At 45.0% G+C, this 25,199-nt stretch overlaps 1 protein-coding gene across 1 annotated transcript in view; it reads left to right on the top strand.

Moving 5' to 3' along the window:
* Positions 1-25,199, top strand: part of LOC145398212 (putative glutamate receptor) — a 182,338-nt gene that overhangs the window by 116,292 nt on the left and 40,847 nt on the right. Inside the window, exon 3 of the mRNA XM_080271166.1 lies at positions 12,176-12,375. Coding sequence (XP_080127292.1) covers positions 12,176-12,375 — 200 coding nt within the window. The remainder of the gene's footprint in view (positions 1-12,175; positions 12,376-25,199) is intronic.

Raw genomic sequence — 25,199 nt, 5'->3', positions numbered from 1 at the left:
CCTGCCCCTCCACACCCACTCATCTATTTTATCCTACCCACCCACACCATTAATCCGTCCACCCATCAGGCCTGTTGTAGCTAATAATGATATGGGTGTAGAAGAAAATGGCTCTACGGTAATTTGCTACCATGTTTCCATCATGTTGACTTGGTCCTTTATAACTAGTTCTTATCATGGTTACTAAAATACCAGCACCAAGAAGACCAGCACCAAGGGGAGATCATAGGGAGGCGTGGAAAGGGCCCGAGTGAGACGGGCATACGTCCCCCATCACCAGGAGCCCCTCTTCCCCTCAATGGAGCCTGCAGGAGGTACGCCACCCCGCGACATTATTCCCGAGACAGACCAGCACCCACCAGGATCGGGATGGGACTTGTTTAACAACAGTCCCATGTAGGACCTCAACGATGCCCACTGTCCTCATTGGGGAGAGGATGGCCACTGTACTCTTTTCACCCACTACCTCCTGCAGGACCGCGGCAACACCCACTGTGCTCATCGGGGAGAGGAAGCCACTGTACTCCTTTCTTCTGTAGTACCAGGGCAAGGCAGAACCATGGCAACATCCACTGTACCCATCATGGAGGGAATGGCCACTGTACTTCCCTCATCTGCTGCCCCCACAAGGAGAAGGACTGAAGCGACGCTCATTGTGCTCACCAGGGAGAGGACAGCCACTGTCCTTCTCTCACCTGTCTTCCCAAGGCCAAGCAGAACCACGGCAGTGCCCACTGTGCCTGTCAGGGAGGAAACGGCCACTGTCCTTCCCTCATCTGCCACTCCTGCGGGGAGCAGGACCGCGACTGTGCTTCCTAGCAAGAAGACGGTCACACTGTCCTCTCCTCACCTGCAGTCCAAGAGCCCCATGGAACCACAGTGGTGCCCAGTGTGCCTGTCAGGGAGGGATTGGCCACTGTCTTTTGCTTGTCTGCTACCCCTGCAACACCCCTCAAGGGTAATACCCCTTGCTCGCCTCACTCCTCTAGAGACCAAGTTGGATGTCCCTCTCACTCTCCCCACACCCCAAGGGACAGAGGTAGCTCCCCAGCGGAGCTGCAGCTGGAGCAGATATGGAGCCTGGGGATACCCTCATTGCAGCCAGTGTCCCTACATCACCCATCGCTGCCGGACTTCCAGAGGAAGAGACGCTGCAGGCAGTGCCTGATGGTCTCTCGATCAAGGCGAGGCCGCAGCCCCCAGCCATCCAGGGGCCCCCCCCAAGACTCCCAGCCGAGACCTTCCCAGACCAGCCAACGAACTCTCCTCCACCAAGAGCAGATGGAAGGCAGCACGCCTGCTCACCCTATTTGGCCCCAGTCCTCAGGGTCAACACACCCACTGAGGCACACCAGGGAAAGGCCTCCTACATTGCGCAGCAGCTCACACCGGATGACCCAGCCCACGACAGTGGTCCTGTGCCACTTGAGACAGTGCATGCCCAACGGGACCCCTTCCACACTTGGACGACACCTATAACTACCCTGTCGCCTGTAGTCCAACTCATGCCTTTTGTATCCATCCAAGTGTGATTAATCTGCCCAATTGTTTTGTGTCTAGCACTGTATGTTTATGTGAAAATATACGTGTGAGGTTGGCTGACTTGTGTTTTTGAGTCCTGTTACTCTGGTTGCATGCTCTATACCAAGTCTTGAAGAGAACCCCAGATCAGTTGCTCATACTGAGGGAACAAGAGGTTGAACCTTGAGTATGTAGCATAACACTGGTGGCTAGCGGTAGTTCTCAATCCGGTCAGATTCCAACGAGGAATGAAAGGTAAAGTGTAACAACATGGCGGCCAAACTGCATGTACAATTGCCAAAATATGATCCTGAACAGTGTGACATAAGACCCGTACATGTGCATGATTAAACCACTACTGGACATCGGATTCGAGCACAACAGGGAGAAGACAGGTGCCACTCTACCCCATTTGGGAAAAACGGTGTCAAGCATCACCACAAAGATTGTCCTGGAGCTGACATAGGCGCAGTTCACACAAATCGTGACCCAAACAGCAACACCATCCCTAGTTCAACACCTTCTATTATGCCTAGGGCACTCCCCACCAAAAGGCACCCTACCCCTAAGGAGAATACCAACCTCATCTCCATTAACCCGTGAGAATATCCGCCTGCAGTCACCGATGCCCTATTCATGACATATGTAAACAACTAAAAGCTACCGGTGCAGACTAACTACCCAAGGGCACCACAAGGTCTCCTCCATAAACGACGAGTGCACCAAGGACATTCCACCACCAGCTGACTACACCAATCCTGGGGAAGTAGAGCTCGAAGAAGAAGAAACCCCACAACTGCTGGATTTTTAGGACTGCCGCCACACCTCCCCATGGTGGCAGGGGCCACCTCACAAAAATATTGCCCCCCAATCTACGACAAGATGAGACTAATGGGGTAAAAGTGAGGCTATTGGTTGACACAGGAGCAGCCAGATCCTGCCTCTACAGTCATTTCTACTGCCGCCACGCCTCAGCTTTCAGCCTGCTTCTCCCCACTTCAGCTTACCTCGTAGATGCAGGGGATGGCCCCCCTGCCTATACGTGGGGAAATGTGGGCCCTGCATGCCGATACTCGTCAGAAAGTATCAACCCACCACAAATTCATCATCTTCAACTCGACCTGCCATGCTTACAATGGCTACTTAGGGCTGTACCTCCTGCAGAAGTTACATACCAACATCGACTGTCACAACCTTTGCCTCCACTTCCAGAAGCCACCAGACCCCCCTCCCAGCCACACTGTCCTCTACCTCACCCCTTATTGCCCCTACCTTTCCCACTCCCCCACACACCACTTTCCCCACTACCATCACCTCCTCCCTTACTACTCTCCCCCAGCATGAGGCCTGGCTTCACCTGAACAGGCCCACTGGAACCTCCATCCTAGTCTCTCCAAACCTGCCTTCTGGAACCATCTTCTGTCTGCTATCCCCCACCTTCCTCCCCCCACCACCTCAGGGTGGTACACATCGCCAACATCTCCACCACCCCCCTCACCCTCTCCAGTGGATTAGTGGTCAGTAAAATGGAAGAAGCTGAACCATGTGCACCCCCCCCTTCTTCTCCAAGCCCTCTTCTCCTCAGGACCGGTGGACATCAGCCACACCACGTACCTGGAACATGAAATCCACATCACCGGGCCACCCATTCACCAACCATCTTGGAGGAAAAACCTCAAGCAACGAGCTGAGGAAGACCGGCATGTCCAGGAAATGCTCGATGCTGGCAGTATATCCCCATCCACCAGCCCTTGGTCCTCTCCAGTCATTTTAGAAAAGAAAGACAGCACCATGCACTTCTGTATGACCAACGACTGAATGATGTGACCACAAAGGATGCCACCCCCCTACCCAGGATAGACAACTCCCTCGACTCCCTGCATGGAGCATCCTGGTTTTCCACCTTCGATCTCCAACCAGGATACTGGCAAGTCCCTGTACACCCAGAGGACAGGGGGAAAACAGCTATCTCAACCAGCAACGGGAAGCATTATGAATTCAGTGTCCTCCCTTTTTGACTCTACAATGCCTCTGCTACATTTTCCCAGCTGATGAAGTCAGTACTGTTCTCAGTGGCCTCTCCTGGGAGATCTGCTTGGCATACCTTGATGACATCATCATTTTCAGCTGGACATGGGCTGACCACCTCCAGCACCTAAAGCAAGTCTTCATCCGCATCCAACAGGCTGGATTTTAAGCTCAGGCTGTCGAAATGTGTCCTGGCTGAACGGTCTGTCTCCTTCCTAGGATACATCATCTCCAAGGAAGGCATAACATCCAACCTTGACAAACTGTGTGGAGTCGCAGACCTCACCCTACCACAAGATGTCCACGAAGTCTGGGCCTTTATCGGGCCCATATCCTACTACCGGCGCTTCGTGAAAGGGTTAGTAAACATCGTGAAACCCCTCCACATGACAAAAACGGGCGAACCTTTCATCTGGACAGACGATCGCATTACAGCATTTCACACCCTCAAGACCAAGCTCATCACCGTCCTGATCATCGCATTCCCCAACTGCACCCTTCCCTTTCCCCTGTACACCGACGTATCCCTAGAGATGATTGGTGCCGTCCTTGCCCAGGTCCAAGAGGAACGAGAACATATCATCGCCTGCACCAGTCGTAACCTCAACCAGGCCAAGAAAAACTACACCGCCACCAAACGAGAATGCCTAGGCATTGTATGAACTTTGGACCACTTCCGAGCCTGCCTCTCGGGCATGCATGTCATCATCATAACCAACCACGAGTCCTTGCAATGGCTATCCCAGTCCCAGACCCACAACACGCAGCTAATCAGGTGGAGACAAACTTTTGAAGAATTCGACTTCGAGATCACATACCAGCCCAGCAAATTACACATAAACGCTGATGCCTTATCCCGGCTACCCATCAACTCCATCAGTGCCACCACCAGCCTCCTACAGCAATGGCAAAACAAGGATCGCCTCAATTGGATACCACCCCAAGTATTTTCCAAGCTCCACCAACACAGAGACCACCTGTTCACTCATTCTGGGCATATAGTGCTCGACTCAGACACCGCCCTTGATGCATTGATCCACTTACAATCAGACAACGGCATACATCTCTGGGCCAAGAAACTACTGCAGGTATTTAACAACATGTATTGGACATCCGGCCCCTCTAACTTGGCCAAGCAGGTGATTCAAGCCTGCTGGGCTTGTGCACTAGGCAAGGACGTCACATGAACGCCTGGCCCTTCAGGGAACCTCACTGCCCATAACCCATGGCAACTTTTGTCTGCGGACATAATCGGCCCCCTACCACCTAAAGCAGCTACAAAGACATCATAACATTTGTGAACATGTATTCAAAATTCCTGATTGCCTGCCCGGCCAAAGAATACCGCGCTGTTGCCATGGCTGACACCCTCATCCGCCACGACTTCCCTTACTTTGGCATTCTCCAAGCCCTTCACTCAGACAATGCCCCAGAGTTTACCAGCAAAATATGGAAGGAGCTCTCCACCATCTTCAGGTACAAGCCCTGCCACTCCTCCCAGTACTTATCACAAGGGAATGGGATATGCTAGAGAACCCGCCGCGCCCTCTTCAACCAGGTGTGGGACAGGATAAATGAAACGCAAAATGGGGACTGGCCAGCCCATGTAAAAATTGTGCAGTGCGGAATGAACATCTGCCCCCGGGAAGACAGCGTTACCCCTCACGAATGAGAGTTTGGAGAAACCTCACGTCTCTTACCACTTGGACACCACCTACAGCCCCCCTCCACGTCCTCCACGTCTGATCCCCTTCACCACCTCTAGAGCCGACTGCATCACCTGCAAAGACACCAAGACCTTCAACCTGACATCACCCCCCCCCCCCAATCCCTACAAGCCAGGAGACTCGGTTATGGTAGCCAAACTACCAGTCCCTAACAGTCACCCCAGTTCATAGGACCATATACATTTATCAACGTCACCAACCCCTACCAAATAACCATCCAGTACCACAACACACCACATCCCTATCGCAACACCCACGTGTGTCTCTTCCTCCCCCCACCTGCCTCTGCCGACCACACAACTGACTCGTACACCTGCTACATCATACTATCTCACTTATCACCCTCATGCACTCCCCCCTCCACAATCACGTCCCCCACCTTACCCTCCACCAGTTCCACACCCTCCCCACAGACCCTCTACCCACCCCCGGCAACCTCACCCCCCACCTCAACACCCACTGCCACGCCTCCACCACAGGACACAAATTCCACGCCACCCACATGGGGAACCCCCTACCCACCCCCGGCCACCTCACTACGTGACTGATTCTCCACGCTGTCTACACCTGCCATAACCACTGCCACACCTATGATCGACCGCCTCACACCCACACACTCCGCTTCCTCACCCACTCCTATTCCACACCCACGTCCCACACCAGACTCCACACCAGCTCCCCATCTTCAACTACCGCCACACCCCCCACCTCCTAATGTAAAACTCCACCCAAACCAAGAACTCCTCACCCCCACCCCCACCAGCCGCCTCACTATGTGGCCCAAGCTCCTCACCACACACATCAATCCTTACCACCACCACTACCAGATCCAGCCGTCTCTCTCGCCCACCAGCAAGGTATGCACCCACACCCTCACCCACACCCCTAACACCCCCAACACCCACCCAGACGACCCACCTCCAGCTCCCCCACACCAAAAACATCTCCCATAATCCTAAAAATATATTAGGCGAGATGGAAAATTCCAGTGGCCAAGTCCACCAGGGCCATTAACTCGTGTCCCCCACAACCTCATAAAGCCCAGGTCCCCTCATCTGTCTCCAGTATTCAACCCAGAGTCACCGTTTAGCCACCATGCTCCATGCCTGCAGAAATGAAGATCCGATGGGTACATCTGGAATTCTGCCCTGGGAAACAAACACCGCCTCCAGGGGACACCACAACTCCTATGCCTCCCGCAAAAGACCATGCAGACCTCCACCCTTGAGGTAATATACTACCCTCACCTGGAGCCAAACCCAGTCACACACCACTGGACCTCCCTCCTTCGCCACCTCATGCCAACCCACCAGACTGCTGCGTCCGACACCTACCACATCCAGCCATGATCCAATTTCTGTATGTTTCTTAGTTTGTTACAGCAAAAACGGCGCAACATAGCGCAATTTTTGTTAGAGAAAGGCAGAGTTAAAATGCTGTAACTTGAATAATAAAACAATTTCAAGTTCAATTGGGCCACCGATTTCCGAGTTATTACTAATTATTGGCCTTTTGACATCGAACGGAAACAGCCGAAGGCGATCTTTAAGCGAGTGATAAAAAAGGGAAGAGGACAGGCTAGAAAATCAGTCCTGCTGTGTCTTCTACAGCGTCAGTGTAGTAATAGTAATTCAGTAATTCAGTACGAATAAATATCTGTCACGGCTGAGGCGTGTTCAACCCTAAGCTAAATAAAACTCAGTCGGTAGCAGGAATAAAATAAAACAGTTTACTCCATGTAATAATTACGGTGTTTGGAGAGTGTCTGTCTGTTGTTCATTGTCTGCATGTGTTTTATGTCTTTCTAATTGGGAAAATTGTACTCTCATGAAGCTACATTAATTCATCTGGCAGTTACAATAATGCATTACCAATCATTATGAACTGATAATTCCAATTAATGTGAAAATAATATTTCGGAAACTGTATGCCTCACTTTCATTCTGTTTATCCTACCTCTTTGTTTTTCACGTCTCACTTAAGCTGAATGAAATCGTGTGCCTTTAGCAGGAACGAAACTGCAATCAGTGTGAAATGAAAACTGAGAAACTGTTTGACTTTCCCTCTGTTCGTCTGTCCTAGTGTCTATCACATCTTCCTCTACGAGAGGGTCTGTTAGCACTTAATGTGAATCATGTCATTTGGTGGAGACAAAAATGAAATACGTCAACATGAATCAATCATCCAGAGTCTGTCTCTGTCAGTTTGCCTGTCTGTTTATCTTAAGTAGGAGACAATTTCTTTCCGAAGATGGATTTAATCGTCTGTCTTTAGCAAGAATAAAATAGCACAGATCCTGAATCTGAATTGGCGTGTGTCTGTCAGTGTGATTTCTTTTCCCTACAGGAATAGTTTATACTGTTTCATCTTGGCTTACTAAATGTGTATGTTGATATTCAGAATAAAATAACATCTCTCCAAGGCATGTGGCTGTCTTTCCGTCAGTTTTTGTCTCCCTGTCTATCTCTTTGAAGAGGACTTGTGTCCAGCAACATGGTTCTCTGCCAGATAGAATTAAAAGCGAGCTTGGATGTTAAAGAAAATATTACAGTAATTTACATTTGAAGCCAAAATAACGCTCATTCCGTGCTGCATTTCGTTCGTTTATTATGTTATTGTGCAGGCGGATTTTTTTCATAAGTATTGCACTCACGAGCACTAATTTCTGCCCAGGATTGCCCCCTTCCTACCTCAGTATACCAAGAGTATAGGGGAGTGGGGACGAAACGAGCTCCACCCTCCTCTTCGCCAGCTGCCAACCCTCCGCCATACCCTTGCACTAAACTGACAGTTACATCTCAAGCTGGCCTCATACTTAACACTCATGGTCACACTGCTAACACATAAAAAACTAAGGTATGTATAAAGTATATAATACTTAGCTATCAACACGCTGCAGAAACTGTGTGTGTGTGTGTGTGTGTGTGTGTGTGCGCGTGCGTGCGTGCGTGCGTGCGTGCGTGTGCGTGTCCGCGCGCGCGAGCGCGTATGCTTTAACCGCGAAACGGAGTGAGCAACCTCTCAAGTTGGTGGTGGTAACTGATAATGGAATGAGGGAGGAGGAGGGGAGGGGTTTTTTGAGCTGTGTCCGAACACCAGACCATTTTTTATTTCCTGGTCATGGCATCAACAAGGCCTAGATACTTTCTTTTGATCCCAACCATACACTCGGGGAAAATCAACCTATTTGCAATTTTAGTAGATTTTCGCAAAATTTTAGGTCCTGTAACATATGGATCATAATTCGCGGTAAAACGCTGCAACTGTCAGAGCTGATTAGAGTTTTATATGTATCTCCGTCGATTTCCATGGAGGACAGACACACAGGCAATTATTCTCTTGTATAATAAACACACACACACACACACACACACACACACACACACACACACACACAACCCAGGATCATTAAGGATACACCTAGAAGGAAATTCGAGAAAGCTGATTATTTTCAGGAAAGCTAAATAGAAGCCTCTTAAATCAAAATCAACAAACATTTTAAGCATTCCGCGTAAGCTAACAGTGTGGAATGAAAAATCCAAGATGGCCACCATTGGCATGGGGCGCGCACATTGCTTAATGACTAAAATTCACACTTGGTCATATAATACCACCTTTTGTGGCTTTTAAGGAGCGATAAATCCATTTCTGCTATTATTCTAAGAATTCTATGTCACTGATATACACAGAAAAGTGCAAACGCAAAGAATTAGAAATCTGTATTGATAATTTTGCCATGAATTTATAAACTAGAGTATACTTCATCAGATGTTATTATTTTTCAGGGTGGTTACAGACTGAAGTGAAGAGGTAGAAGTATATAGAAGTACACCTAGCTCATTGTAAAAATACGTGGATTCTATATGATTACGTCTTACATGGGGGCAATATGGTAACTTAATGAGTGGCAATGGTTTGCAATGGCGTTGGGAAACTGTCTGTGCACATAACTCAGTAAAGCAAATATTGACAGGTCATTCACACGCTCCTGCTCTACGTGCACACATCTTTTCTGCCGCCTCGGTTGTCTGAGATTCTTGATACTCCAAACTGTTTAAGTGGAGTGAGCTTGAACGAATGCAGAACCTTACATGAAAATACTTCTAAATAAGGAATGCCCACATGACAATGTTCTCCATAAACAATGTCACTCAGCTTACTCAGATCTGAAATGATTTTGAACAGGAATATCTCTGAACAGCAGAACTGGGAAGCTATGGGCTGAGTACATGAAAATGGTGCACATTTTGCTGCTGTTCATTCGTGCTGAACGCACTGGTGATTGGGAACAACATCTGTTTTACATCTGAAAGACGATCCCTGTCCTTCATTTTGCGGGACATACTGTATACGCAGTGTAGGCTACTAGACTTCATCTAGATTAGATGAAGCAGATATCTAACCCGATGGACAAGAAGCACTATGAGAGGTATACAATCTGTGGATACTGGACCATCAGAAGAAACCACAGGTTCTGGTCTGAAGGCTTCACTGACCAGACAGTTGACCAGGTGTTGATGCGAATGCTGAAAACACATGGAGGTCTAGCATATGGTTGTGGAATTAATGGCAGCACACAATCCAAGATGCCCCATGTCCTGCCACAAACAGTTCTTATTTGTGAGTCACTAGAGGCTTTCTGTGGTCTATATTTTCAGACAGTTGAGCAACACACAGACCTCCGGGAATCCACAGTTGCATGTGATAGCAGACACTATCTCACCTTTCGTAATTACCTATCATACCATTCATCATCTGCCTATACAGGTGAATACCGCGAGAGACTGGTCTGCATTGCTACTGGAGTCGTGGCATCTAGGTTTGCTAATGCAGATTTGCAGTCAAATCAAGTGAGGAAGCAGCTGCACTTATCACTGGCATGTACTACGCTGATGTTTAGCTCAAAAGGAATAACAAGGTTACATATACTGGTGCTGCAGCATGTACTACCAGTGTCCGTGACAAAGGCATAGATGACGACCCCACGCTACTCTCCATGCGGGTCACCTGTGTGATAAAGAACTGATCAGATATGGAGAATCACCTTACACATGAGTTTAGCAAACAACCACCAGCACTATTTGACAAAGGTACAATGTGCAAATACAACAAAATTGATCTTGCCAAGATGCTGAAAGCTCCTGTAGTTCCAATATCCACTGCAGCTCTCAAGAACCCATACTATGTGGCGGATGGATGACATTTGCTGCAAAATGTGACATGGCCTGTGGACTGTGGACTGCACATATGGTGATGTGTGTGTGACAGCTATGTGAATCACGTTATCAATAATTAAGGGCAAAGAATGCACTGTCTGCTTTCATTACTACACAGATCTTACCCTGTCAACCAAGGCAGCTGATTAGAACCGCCACACTGATCCAAATGTCTCTGCAGACATAGTGTTTAATTTCAACACATCAGTCACGGGAAATCAACGCTCCATTTTAGCAAACTGTAACAACAAGTCACGGTTAATCTGTAGGCTGAAGGACTGGCTTTCCTCTAAAGGCGTTGCTTGCAGTCAAAGTCAGACTAAGGCTGACTACTTAATAAGTAGCACAGCATGGGCATTTGCTGGGAATATCGCACGGCCTGTTGTACTTGTGACAAACGATACAGATCTGCTTGTCATTTTGGCTGATAGAGCCACAACAGACAATATCTACACACAAAATGCAAGAGACTTTGTTTATAGAATTTACAGCATCCAACAGGCAATGCATCCACACACCCGACAACATATATTGGTAGCACACGCGATCACCGGATGTGACATAGTCTCTGCCTTATATGGCATTCGCAAAAACAAGGCCATGGTAGTCTTAGAAAGCAAGGATTGGAGGACGTTGAATGTATTTAAGAAGGGCGATGCCAGCCATGAAGACGTAGTCAGAGTGGGGGAAATAATCTTACTGATGTTATATAATGCCAATCCGACAAGTACAACACTTGATAAGCTGAGCTATTTGCAGTACATGCAGAGGATGAGCAAAGCCTCCAGCATCTTCCAACTTCAGATACCTCCCACATCCTCAGTTGCAAAGTACTAATCATATCGGGCCTACTTGGCAGTTCAGGAATGGTTGGGCAATGTTGAGGATCTAAATCCTACTGACTGGGGTTGGGATCTTCAAGATGGAATGCTCAAACCAATTTTGACTGACAGACCGGTAGCAACAGAGCATGTTCTTCTCACAGCGTCATGTAGATGTAAACAAATGTAAGGCAAGAGATGCAAATGTCGGAAAGCAAGGCTCTACTATACACCTACGTGTTCCTTGTATACTGGTCAGTTTTGTGCAAATTCATGCCCACCTGTTGAAGAAGACCCTGCGTCCTCATGCGGTCATTGTGACCATAACTAGATATAATAAAAAAAAAAATTCATGTACAAGTAGTTCAGTAAGTGCTCGTGGCAAAAGTTAGTGTTCGTTATTGAGTTTCAATGTGTTGAGTTTATTGTTTTGTATAAAATAGTACATTACCTTGATCATATCTTGAACGTACGTCAATAATTAATTAAAATAATGGTAGTAATGTTTTTTATACCCCCAGACCCTTAAAATGAGGTATTATATGACCATCTGTAACATCTGGCTCCAAAGCGTCCCTTGCCGTTGGTGGCCATCTTGGATTTTTATCCCACACGGCTAGCCCATGTAGAATGTTTACAGTGTTTATGGATTTCAACTTAGCATGCTTCCAAGTAGCTTTCCTGAAAAATAATAGCTTTCTCGATTTTATTTCCAGGCTCCCTTCCAATCCGAGCTAATGGTCCTGTCCTAATATATACATACATACCTACATACTGTATATCTATCTATCTATCTATCTACCTATATATATATATATATATATATATATATATATATATATAAAGGGTATTCACGCAACAGGTGGCTGCCGTGTTGCTGGGTCAAGCCATGGATGACAGGAAGGTGCGGATGTGGTGGGCGCGAGTGTGGTTGACATCCTGGTGGCTGGTGGTGGAAATCCTGGCTGTTGTCTACACTGGCAACCTGGTGGCTGTGCTCACCATCCCTGCCTACCCCAGCCGCATCCAGACAGTAGATGATCTGGCTAAGTCCCATTACATGTGAGCATCTGTGTGTGTGTGTGTGTGTGTGTGTGTGTGTGTGTGTGTGTGTGTGTGTGTGTGTGTGTGTGTGTGTGTGTGTGTGTGTTCGTGTGTGTGTGTGTGCAATCCCCAATGTGAAACGCCGGAAAATAAACGCGTAATGCCCCCCAGAAGCTAATTAATGCAATGCACACCTCTGTTTACCAAACGAAGGAAAATGAAGCTAAACTACATTACACTGTTACACTGCTAAAACTCAGGCAACTTAGTCATTATTGGCAAATCGTATACGCGATTATTGTCCTTGGGTGACTCCTTCCCTGGTTTCGAGATCCTGGTTTGACTATATATGACGCTAGTTCTAACCACACAGTGCACAGTTTGCTTCGATCAAGCAACCTGGTGAATCCCTTGATGGAGTTCCATACCTCCTGTCTTTACTACCGACAGCGATAAACGTCTCACATATCCACGCCGTCCTGCATGCCCCCTTACTATACCCTTTATGTATGCAGTTGTCCTCATTTACACACTCACATTTCCATATACCCTTGTGACAAGCAGGGTTTTCTATAGATAGATCCATAACTAAATAATGTGTATGAGAAAAAATTGTGAAAATAGGGTATATTCTCTCATCTACCTTTTCTCTACACGTTCAATCATATGCATAATGACTGTGCCACTCTTGTGACAAGAGGTCTGAACATTTTCGTTAAAGCAGAGATTTTGTGGTTCGTCGGAGCTGATCCCTGATTTGTTTGGTTAATGCAATAATGACAGCAACATAACCTCACGCGTTTATAATGTAAGGCTTAAATTGCCACGTTAATATCAATTATTGGATGTCCAAAACCGCACATAACCTGCGTAAACGATAAACAACCTTATGTCCTTATAACACATGGTCCAACTTGCAGACTGTATGTCACGTAACAGCTAACAACTGGATGAAACAGTTGGCAGGTATACCGAATCACTGAATGTTACTGATTTGATGGTGCTTAATACGGAGGTGTATGATAATACAATATGATCAATACCTGATGGATCATTTCATCATTATCTTAGTTCGTGTTGGTTAATAAAGGTTGGGAGTGGCGGATGAGAGGGTTAGAGAGGCTTGTGGTGGAGACAGGATCTCAGAGAGAAGGGTGGTGGAGGTGGGGGTTAGAATGGCTGTGAAAAGACATAATATCTTTCAATAGGTGTAATTTACAAAACTATACTATACTTATTTGTAAGACTATAATACCGGACATAAGTATAATTCACACATAATACATTGTAGGTCTTCTTTCACTTTCATGCCTTTCTCATAGCCATACAATTAGGCTCTGGATAAAAGAGCAGTAATACACATTATATACCTTTATATACTTACCCCTCCTGATTCTGAATGTCTATAAAAACAGTCTTGACACACTGCAACATCACCAGCTGTGGCCGTTCCACATCTGTCCAACAACGTTGACGCTGGGGTTGGGGTAAGGGTGGTGCGTGTGGGTGTTCGAAAGCCCGGTTGTAACTGGCCACGACTCCGGCAACTAGAGGGGGGGTTGGGGAGGGAAATTAGTGCCTTCGGGTGTACCTTCACATTCTTAAGGCGCTTCTTCAACTAAGTCGGCAAAGAATTCTCAGTGTTAATGCACGTCCTAATACAGAGAGTAATCTCACTCCACAACTTGTCTTTACTGCATTTGGAGAAACCCGAGTTGCTTACTTAAGAGTATTTAGTGGACGGAATACCTAAAGGAATACCAGAATGATACAATGTACAACCATGGGAGTTTAATTATGTTGTCACTACTGCTACATTCATGTTCTTCTCCTGACACAGATGTGAGCAAACATTTGAATATGCCTACATGGTTAGTACCTACTACCTAACATAATGGTCTAGTTTTGGGGAGGAATGATGTTTGACTGTCAGTATTCTTGAGGTTATACATCTACGTTATTAAATATGCATCGTGTTAAATATAAGGGAAGCAACTCAGGAAAGAATCATTAACAGCTGAGTAGATAAATAAAAATAGAAATTATTGCATTGGAATGATTATATATTTATGGAATTAGAGGGTATTCGCTGCTGATGAATTCCATTCATATTCCAAATAATATGGCATTCTGCATTCAGGGAAAGTCAAAGGAAAGTGTAGATTTCAGTGCACGATCAAAACTAGAGGAGAAACCACTCGGGGGGAATATCCTTCACCCCTCTTGCAGGATATCTGATTTAACCACAAGTTTACTATGTAGTTATGCATGACAAACCTTCGAACATATTCTGATAAATAATCCACCAACTCTGCTGTTACTACTGCAGTGTTCAGTTGTGTACCCAGAAGGGTAGCCAAGACGGCACTGGCCACCCCTAAAATATGCATTGTCTGGCCATCCCAGTAGCCACCCGAAATTTTGCGGGTTACTTATCCTGTACTTTTTTCTTCCCCTACCTTCATATGAAGCTTGTTCACTTCATATTACAAACTCCTGAAACATTCTTGGTGGTAACATGCTGCGTTTTAATGTAATTATAAAAAAATCTGGTGAATATGAACGAAAATCTCGATTATCATTATAGACAAAACACATATATTGCATGTTCCATGTTATTCATCAATTCCGTTTCTACCATACACCAGGGAAAACACAAAATGTCAGATTTCAGGGTTATTTCCTTAGTCATTGCCATTACAGAAGGCTAGTATGGTATGTCTGTAAAATTTTCTTAAATTATAATTACGATTGTTATGCATAAAATTAGTAAAAATAGGAGGAGGCTGTAGCACGGGCCAAATAGGGTTGTACTCCTGAGGGGAATGGGAATGCTGGTGATAGGGAGAGCTGGAGCTCCTGTTTCACTAGCTATCTAACCATCCCTTGCTGACCTATTTAGTGTGGCAATAGCATCGAGAGTAAACCAGCATACTCTCCCAAACATTCCCTCTAACTATTTTATGCATTATACCACATGCACTTTACATTTCATACAACATACCCCACTACGTTGAAGGGGTTGGCGCCAGCAAGGGCATGCGGCCAGAAAATATTGCTCCAGCTACTTAGTGGCGGACTTTTGAGGGGGGCGTGACGGGGGTTCTGCTGGCATGGATCATGGGTCCAGGGGGAGATCGGGCTCGAACCTGTGCTAGAGCATACAGTACATTGCGGTTCCCAGGCTGCCGCTTCTGCCCAATAGAGAGGGGGCCCCAATCTGGGAGTAGCACCTCAGGAAGCTGCCCTATAAGTGGGTGTATAATGGCGGGACAGTTGCAATGACAAGGCATGCTTGGTGGGTGTCCCTGCAGCTGTCCTGGCAGGGTGCCCCAAGGCCTCTACCACAGCCACTGGTAAGCTGGTGGGTTAGGGGTCCCAGATCCATTGCCTGGACCTGGGACTGTGCAGTGGGTGGGGCCTGTGGTATGTCTACCCCACCTTTATTATTACCGATTATGAATAAATACAAGAAAAAGCTTCAAAGCAAGCCTGAGGACATTACATCGCCCAGGGGGATGAGAGTGGGTTCATGGAATGTGGGAAGTCTGAGGGAAGGAGCATGGGAAATCGTTGAGGTATTCAGTAGGAGGTGGGTGGATGTGACATGTATGCAGGAAGTCCGGTACAGGGGTGGATCAGCCAGATAGATTATTGGGAAAGACTGCTACTGTAGTTGTTTTGGCAGGGGGGGGGACAGACGGATATGGGGGTTTGGGTGTGTTGGTTGAGGAGAAATGGGTGGAATATGTTATGAATGTTATAAGAGTAAGTGATAGGATATTGGTAGTGAAAACTTTGTTCAGGGGAATGATGACTGCAATTATCTCAGCATTTGCTCCACAGGCAGGTTTGGATGAGGTAGAGATTTTGGGATGACTTAATACGTGTAGTAGGTGGTATAGGGGATGAGATAGTGGTGCTGGGAGGGGACTTTAATGGTCATGTAGGTGAAGAAGCTCAAGATTATGAAGGAGTACATGGGGGATATGCGTGTGGTATAAGGAATGCGGAAGGGGAAAGGATACTCGAGTTTGGGGAGGCAGCGAACATGATTGTGTGCAACACACATTTTAGGAAAAGAGAGAATAGGTTAATTACGTACGAGTCTGGGGGAAATAGCAGTCAGATAGATTATCTTCTGGTCAGGAGGGCTGATAGGAGGTTAGTGAGGGATGTTAAAGTTATAGGAAGCGAACGGTGTGTACAGTAGCACAAAAATACATTGATTTTTGATATTGTGCTTAAAGAACGAGTGATGAAAATGAGGACCTAGGAGGAAAATGTGGAAGCTGGAAAACCAAGTAGTGAGGGATGCCTTCCGTAGCGAGATGAGGTGAGTGGTGGCTGAACAGGGAGTCGTAGACAGAGGCGTTAATGAACAGTACAGAGCCCTCAAGAACAATCTCTTGAGAGTTACTGATGTCATATGCAGTTGGACAAGAGGCCCACCAAGACATAAAGTAACTTGATGGTAGGATGAGGGTGTAGAAGCTGCAGTTAAGGAGAAAATAAGGCTTTTCCGGGAATGGAAGAAGGGTGGTAACAAGGAGGAATACTTGGCTGCCAAGCGTAGGACTAGAAGAGAGGTATACAGGGCGAAGTCTGAGTCACAGAGAATTTTACTTGATGACCTAAATCTTGGAGAAAGGAAAAATAAGATATTTAAGGAGGTAAATCAGATGAAGAGGGATCATTGGGATATTATAGGTGAGCAGTGTGTGAAGAATGATGAAAGAAGAGTAGTGCTGAAGAGTGGGGATATTAAAGATGCATGGAGAGAGCATTATAGCCAGTTGTTGAATGAGGAGTTTGGGACAGGATTGGTTTGGAGCCAGCAGATCCAGTGTTTGGCCCTTGGCCTTTGATTGATGCTGCTACTGTGAGTGAGGCAATAGGCAGGATGCAGGTGGGGAAGGCAGCAGGTGTGTCTGGGTTGACTGCTGAAATGTTCAAGGCCTCCAGAGATATAGGGGTGAGGTTAGTCACTGATCTGATAAATATGATTTTATATGAGTGTGTTGTCCCAAATGATTGGTTGAAGAGTGTAATTGTAAATGTGTACAAAGGGAAGGGTGATGCCCTGGAAAGAGGAAATTATATGCCCTGGAAAGAGGAAATTATAGAGGTATAAAGCTTTTAGATCAGATAATGAAGGTAATGCAGAGAGTTCTAGAAGGCATGATTAGAGAAAGAGGGAATATTAATGAGATGCTGTTTGGGTTTATGCCAGGCAGGGGCACCACTGATGCCATATTCAGTGTTCAACAGCTCCAGGAAAAATATATTTGAAAGAAATGGGATCTGTATTTTGTTTTAGTTGATTTGAAAAAGGCCTATGACAGAGTCCCTAAAGAGGTGGTGAAGTGGGCAATGAGAAAGCTTGGGTTGGAGGAGTGGCTGATTATCGTGGTTATGTCCATGTATGTGGGTGCTCACACCCAGGTAAGCGTGAATGGAGATTTGAGTGAGGAGTTTCCCGTGAATGTTGGTGTGCATCAGGGGTCAGTTTTGAGTCCCATATTGTTTATCATGGTACTTGAAGCCCTCTCACGTGACTTCAGAAACGGACTCCCGTGGGAGATGTTCTATGCCAATGATTTGGTGATGATTGCAGAGAATGAAAGGGAGGTGGAGGAGAGATTTAGGAAGTGGAGAGAGAGTATGGGACACAAGGACTTAAGGGTATATGCAGATAAAACAAAAGTGATGATATCTAGGGTTGGTGGCGGTACTGTCAAAGACGAGGGAGAGTGGCCATGTGCGGTTTGCCACCAGGCCGTGGGAAGTAATTCTATCTTGTGATGTGTTTGTTATGTACTGTAGTGGTATCAGAGGTAGACGGCGAGATAATGCTGATTTTTATGTGTGTGGCATGTCGGGGAGAGCATGTGGAGATTGTCAGGCGTGAAAGGATTGAACTTGCTGATGAGTCTCTTGAGTGTGTGGAAGAATTTTGTTATTTGGGAGACATGTTATGTGCTGGAGTTGGGGCTGGAGCTAGCTCTGTGGCTAGGGTGAGAAGTGATTGGAAGAAGTTCAGGGAGCTGTTGCCTCTCCTGACATTGAGATGACTCTCCCTACATACTAAGGGGCCTTTGTATGCAGCATGTGTTAGGAGTGTGATGCTGTATGGTAGTGAGACCTGGGCAGTAAAGGAAAAGGATATTCGCAGGCTCAAACGTACAGAAATGACAATGATTAGGTGTATGTGCAGTGCATCCCTGAGTGCAAGGCCTGGGGGGGCTGGGTTTACGATGGAAGAGTTGAAAGGTAGGATAGAACTGGACTGTATTGGTGTTTTGATGATAAGATATAGATTGAGATGGTTTTGGCATGTGGAGCGGATGGGGGATGATAATTGAGTGTAGAAGGTGAGAAGTGTTAATATCGTGGGTGGGGTTGCGAAGGGTGGACCAAGAAAGATGTGGGTGGTCATTAAGTGTGACCTCAGGATTAAGGGACTGAACAGGGAGGCTGCCATAGATCGTGCAGCATGGAAAGCCGCCATTAGGTGACCAAGGCTGAAGCATGCAAGCATGTTGGAGCCTTCAAAAACGAAACGAAACGAAACGAAACATTATATTCCGCTGTTCATTGCTCCAGACACCAAATGGGATATTACTGACAGTAGAAGTATAGTGGTCGCTAACGTGAGTGTACGAATAGTGATTTGCCATGCACCTCATCACTGCGTCCATGTAGGTGTGCTCCTGAGCATTATGCCTGTTTGTGAACCCAATGTACTTACATAAAATTTAATCAGTTACATAATTACATTGGATATACTGTATCTACGAGTATACAGACCAGGCCCGAGCTCATTGCTTATTGAAATGGGTGTTTGGTGTAATTTCTCTCTCTCTCTCTCTCTCTCTCTCTCTCTCTCTCTCTCTCTCTCTCTCTCTCTCTATCTATCTATCTATCTATCTATCTATCTATCTCTGGCTTTCAAACCGCTAGAGATCCAGTCCATGGCTTTGAAGCATCTTTTGCACTTACAAAAATTCTCTTCATCGAATAAAAGAAAAAAATGTAAGTAATTATCTATCTATCTATTGCCAGACTCCTTAATCCCGTAAGGGGTGGCCACAAACAAAGCGCCTCCATGTCACCCTGTCCCCCGCCATTTCACTGCCCTGCTCCCAGCTCACACACCCCTCTCTCATATACCTCTCTACTCCATCCCTCCATCTCATCCTTGACCTACCCCTCCTTCCCCCCCCTCCACCTCACTCACATACACACTCCTCGTCAGTCTCTAACTCTCCATCCTCTCCACATGGCCAAACCACCTCAGTATGTTTCTCCTAACGCCTCCTCTCACATCCACATCCACACCACAACGCTCCTTCACTTCCTTATTTGTCAGTCTGTCTCTCCATGTGACTCCACATGCTTCTCTCAAATAACTCATTTCCACTGCTCTCACTCTTGACTTCTGTCTCTCCTACAAGGTCCAAGCTTCACTTCCATACGTTAGAGTTGGTGTTATACTACTGTCATGTTGTAGCTTTTTCACTTCCATGATCACTTCCCTGTTTCTCACCAGTGCTTTCAAGGAACCAGCAACTTTTCTTCCTTGTTGTACCCTTTCAAGCACTTCATTCTCTAAACTTCCATCCTTACTCGTCACACTACCCAGGTGCATAAATGCACTTACATTTTCCATTTCCTTCTCATCCAGCCTCACTGTACATTCACTGACTTCACTACTCTCGAAGACCATAACTTTACTCTTCCCTACATTCACCTTTAGATTCCGTTTCTTACACACTCTCCCAAACTCATTCACCAAGCCTTGCGGCTTCTCTGCGTCTTCGTTTAACAAAATCAATGTAGTTCCGACATTAAACAATCACCACATAATTATTGTCATAAGTAGTCTCTTGACTGGCTAGGTAAATGGGAAATATTGGTACAGTGACTACGGGATTTAGAGTACCCAAGTTGGCTAATCTCTCCCCTCCCCCAATAACAAAATATCCAGTTTTCTCGTCGTCCATTAACACTAAAGAAACCTGAAGTGCTGCCACCACCCTGAGAGACCAACCCGAGGAAAAGAAACTAAAACCTATTACATTGTTGCACTGGTTGGACATGAGTGATTTAGCTGTTATGCTGGCGAGAAGTAAAAGTGAAATATCTTAGGGTATCTGCTCACCTGTTTACAGAGTACTGTGCTTGGACAGGTTGGGTGAAAGTGTGTCACCAGGAGGACGTTGGATTTTCCATTTTCAACAACTTCTATATACTTCAATCTTGTACTTTGGCAGAGCATGACGAACTGAAATTGACACTAGAACTCTAGAAAATGACAGAAAAAAAGCTGAATCAGCTAATGTTAATAAAATTTGAAAACTTTTATGTATTATTTTTTTTATGCGAGGAAGAAGGAACCAAAGGCCATGAGCCCGCAATAACAGTTCCCTCCAAGAGAAAAACAGAATACAATAGAGAGCCAATTTCAAGATCCGATAATTTCGAGATGCCTGTACATTAGGGTGGAGTGAAAAATTTATTTTTTCTGTAATGAAATTCTAATAGTGATAAAAAGTTGCCTTTAGCTGATATAAGATACCAGGCAAAATATTACTTCAATTGCTAAATATCTTCAGCTGCCACCAGGGGTGTGTAGTAAACACTATAACCGGTCAGAAAATGAATAGGTCATTTCGTTAAAGTTCATTATTTCACTTCAAAAGTCCATCTAACAATTACTTAACATGTTGAATAAAATTTTCCAGTCATTGGTGAGGTTTTTATTAAAGTGCATTAATCTGCAAAGGCGATTAGTTGCCATATACAGTGTTTGGCAACTCCGTTTTCTGATGATGGCCGTTACGACATTGGTGTGACGAGGGACTGGAGTTTTTTACGAGGCATTAAGATATACCTGGGTTGTTTCTAGTTGTTTTGGGTTGTTTTTGTTACATGCTCGGTTGATATGTAATAGACAAACTCTGGACAATTTGAAATTTTATGAAACAGTGAAAGTGAACTGACCCAGTCTTTTATTTTACAGGATGTATGGTGATTATGTGCAGTGATATTTAGATACCGGAACCAGTGACTGTTACTGTTAATAAAGCATTTTGCCTGATAGTGATCACATGAATGTAAGACTATTTGCAAAATAAAAAACAAAGAAACAAACAAAATGGCATCAAATACTCAGTGTAAGAGACATTTCACTAGAAACATGATGAAGTGCGCGATATTTGAGTTACCCTGTGAGATGGATGATAATAAACTTCCAACCAATTACTCCATGATGAAGGATTATCTCTTTACAAAATACTTACTGAAAGAGGAGATGAACAACAAGGAGCCTTCATATTCAGAGGTAACAGAGAAAGTTTCCAAAAAGGTAGAAAATATTTGGAAGAAGGCCTTTTTACCTACAGTGTCACACACGCGCGTTTTGCAGATAATGCAAGCATACCATGATAAATACAGATCCTTATTAAAGCCATACAAATCACGCAAAAATCAGCCTAAGTACATAAATCAGCTTCAGAAATTTTAAGACCATTCAAAAGTAACTTTGTTTGATATCTGCACCTGCAAATATAAGTGTTCAACAGGTGCTCATGTAAAAAGAGTAAGAAAGTTCCCCCAAAAGAACAGGACTTCCTGACTGACCAGCGAACTCACAGATTAATGATGATGGGAAATATTGACATAGCACATACAAGACGATTACAAGCGAGAGAACAAAGAGAACAAGTGGAAAAAGCCCGTTTGGAAGCCTCAGATAACGCTACCTCAGTCGGTACCACTACAGCCATCTTACAAATCGAAACAGAGACTAATGACCTTCAGCAACTACAAGAGGCATCGGAAGATGATAAACTTAAACCAGCAACTAAATATGACACAGCAGAACAACAGATGCGAGAGACATTGCCTGCATTAGCAGTTACTTGTGACCGATTTCAAGTGTCAGATAGAGTTGGGGCTGCTATTGCTTTTGCTATACGACAAAACAATGATTATAGACCGAAGTAAGCTGAGACGTGCAAGACAAAAACAGAGAAAAATACTTCAACAGGAAAGAGAGTGCCTGGCCATGCGAGGCTTGTACTTTGATGGCAGGAAAGACAAAACATTGATTCAAGTTCAAGAGAGTGATGGATCCAACCACCGAAGAACCATACGAGAAAAACATATCACCATAATATCAGAACCACACTCCGTGTACTTTGCGCATGTGACCCCTTCCAGTGGCACAGCTAAGGACATCTGCAAGGAGTTAGTGAACTGCTAGAAAGAAAAGGATGTTGATATAGGAAACATTATTGTAGTGGGCTGTGATTCCACTGTGGTCAACACTGGTAACACTGGAGGAACCCTAAGGTTACTGGAAGAAACATTTGGTAAACCACTGCAGTGGCTGATATGCCTTTTGCACATCAACGAACTTCCATTGTGTCATCTGTTTCATCATTTGGATGGTACCACTACTGGGCCAAAAGCATTTTCAGGAGAAATTGGTCAAGCACTTTCAAACTGTGAAAAACTTCCAGTAGCAAATTTTAAACCTATTGAATTTCAAGAGGACTTGTGTGAAGCGGATCCAGATGACCTAAGTAGTGATCAGAAATACCTTTATGAAATACACCAGGCTATAACAAGTGGATCATTCTCCGAGAGTCTGCGACACAAGAGTCCAGGCAATATATCACACTCAAGATGGCTCACTACAGCAAATAGAGTACTCCGGTTATATGCAAGCACAGAGACGCCTTCATACAAGTTACAGACACTAGCCACTTTCGTAGTCAAGGTATATGCACCAATGTGGTTTGAAATAAAGTGTAAACCATTATGCCAATATGGTGCTAAACATTTGTGGAAAATGATCGCAAGAAGTCGGTATCTCTCTAGGGAGCTACAGAGAGTGCATGACTGTCATCTAGCGAAATGCGTACTATGCCCATCAGGAAAACATTCTCATTGCAATGATAAGAGATGACAGGCAGCAGGTCCATGAGTTGGGAATTAGGCGTATTATGAAAGCAAGGGCGTGCAATGAAGAGAAAAACAAAGATGGCCCCAGGAAGTTTAAGGTGCCAAAAATAAATATTCAAGCTAAAGATTTCACAGAACTGATCATGTGGGGAGAGGATGAACAAAGAACAGAGCCTCCTATTACCAAAAAGTTCCGCTTGTTGAACTTTCATCATGCATCAAGCATGAAAAAACTTTGTCAGAAGTAATGCAGTTTCCATGTCACACACAAGCCATAGAGAGATGTGTGAAGCTGGTTACTGAAGCTGCTGAAACAGTCTGCGGACCTTCAAACAGAGATGGATTTATTCGTGCTACAATAGCATCAAGACAAAAAATGCCAAAATTTGAGACAAAAGCCGACTACGTAACAGATCTTTAAAAAAGAACTCTTTCTAAAGGGTGGTTGGTTGGGGAAAGGGTGGTAACTCCGCTACAGATAAAAAAATGTTCCTTAACTGTCTCAAGCCAGTTTAAAGGAGGAGAGACACCCTAAGCTATATTTATTCTTTTCATTTTATGTTGTTAATACATATAAACAAACCTTCAAACAATAATTAAGAAAGAATCCAACACATCTTTCTTTGGAAACCAGTGTCTTTTCTCAAGTGTCAAATTTATCGAACCGGGGGAGGTTCTGGTTCTTAATTACATAAGAAGGGTGTTTAAAGATAAGACTAATATGCATTCATAATTCTAACTGCATTATCGAAAACTCTGTAAGGGTATTGTGATAGATAATAGAAAATAGACATTCAAAGGAATTTTTTCCTTTTTTGCACGGAATTGCGCTAGATTCCCACTCCTGGTGGCAGCTGAAGATATTTAGAAAATAAAGTAATATTTTGCCTGGTATCTTATATCAACTAAAGGCAACTTTATCACTATTAGAATTTTATTAAAGAAAAAAAGTATTTTTCACTCCACCCTACTGTACATACTGCGTTTGAAAGACTGGAGATCATAGGCAGCAGAAAAAACAGAGGGAGACAGTTCCAGAGTTGACCTGTTGCATAAATGAAGGACTGGGAGTAATGGTTAACTCTTGGATTAGAGAGTTGGACAGAAAAGGGATGAGAGTTTGCTGCTAGACGGGTGCTACGCAACTGTCGTAGAGGTGGAGGAATGCATGCAGACAGTTCAGAGGAACAGTGACCATTAAAGTAGCGACAGAAAAGAGATAAAGTTGCAACGGTGAGACGAAGAGACAGAGGTTGAAGGGAGTCAGTACGAAGAGGAGAGTTAATGAGACGAAAAGCCTTTGACTCCACCCTATTGAGAAGAGCTGTATGTGGGGAGCCTCCCCACACATGAGAGTTGTACTCCACACAGGGGTGGATAAAACCCCCGTATAGAGTCAACAATTGTGTAGGGGTAAAGAAAGAATGGAGTCGGCTTAGCACACCCAATCTCTTGGAAGCAGATTTTACAAGAGATGTAATATGATCTTTCCAAGATAAGTCCCGAGTAAATGAAACCCCAAGCATGTTCAACGATGATGCAGGATTAAACTGAATATTATTAAACATTAGTGGGTATACCTGTGGAAGATTTTGTCGGGTTGATAGGTGTAAGAACTGAGTCTTAGATGCATTAAAAACAACAAAATTATTTTTACCCCAGTCAGAGATACAAGCCAAGTCAGACATTAGGTGTGCCATAGCCTCATCCCTTGTTTGTTGAAGCAACTGCTGAGATGGACGTTGCGGGAACTAAATGGAAAGGTGAAGGGTGGAGTCATCTGTGTATGAGTGGATAGGGTTAGATGTACAGCTTAGAAGGTCATTGATGAATAAAAGGTAAAGAGTTGGTAATAGGACAGAGCCCTG

The sequence above is a fragment of the Coenobita brevimanus genome, chromosome 44, assembly GCF_032717465.1.
Source record: "Coenobita brevimanus isolate Jiangsu-jjx chromosome 44, ASM3271746v2, whole genome shotgun sequence".
NCBI lineage: Eukaryota > Metazoa > Arthropoda > Malacostraca > Decapoda > Coenobitidae > Coenobita > Coenobita brevimanus.
This window is presented reverse-complemented; position numbering and strand designations above follow the sequence as displayed.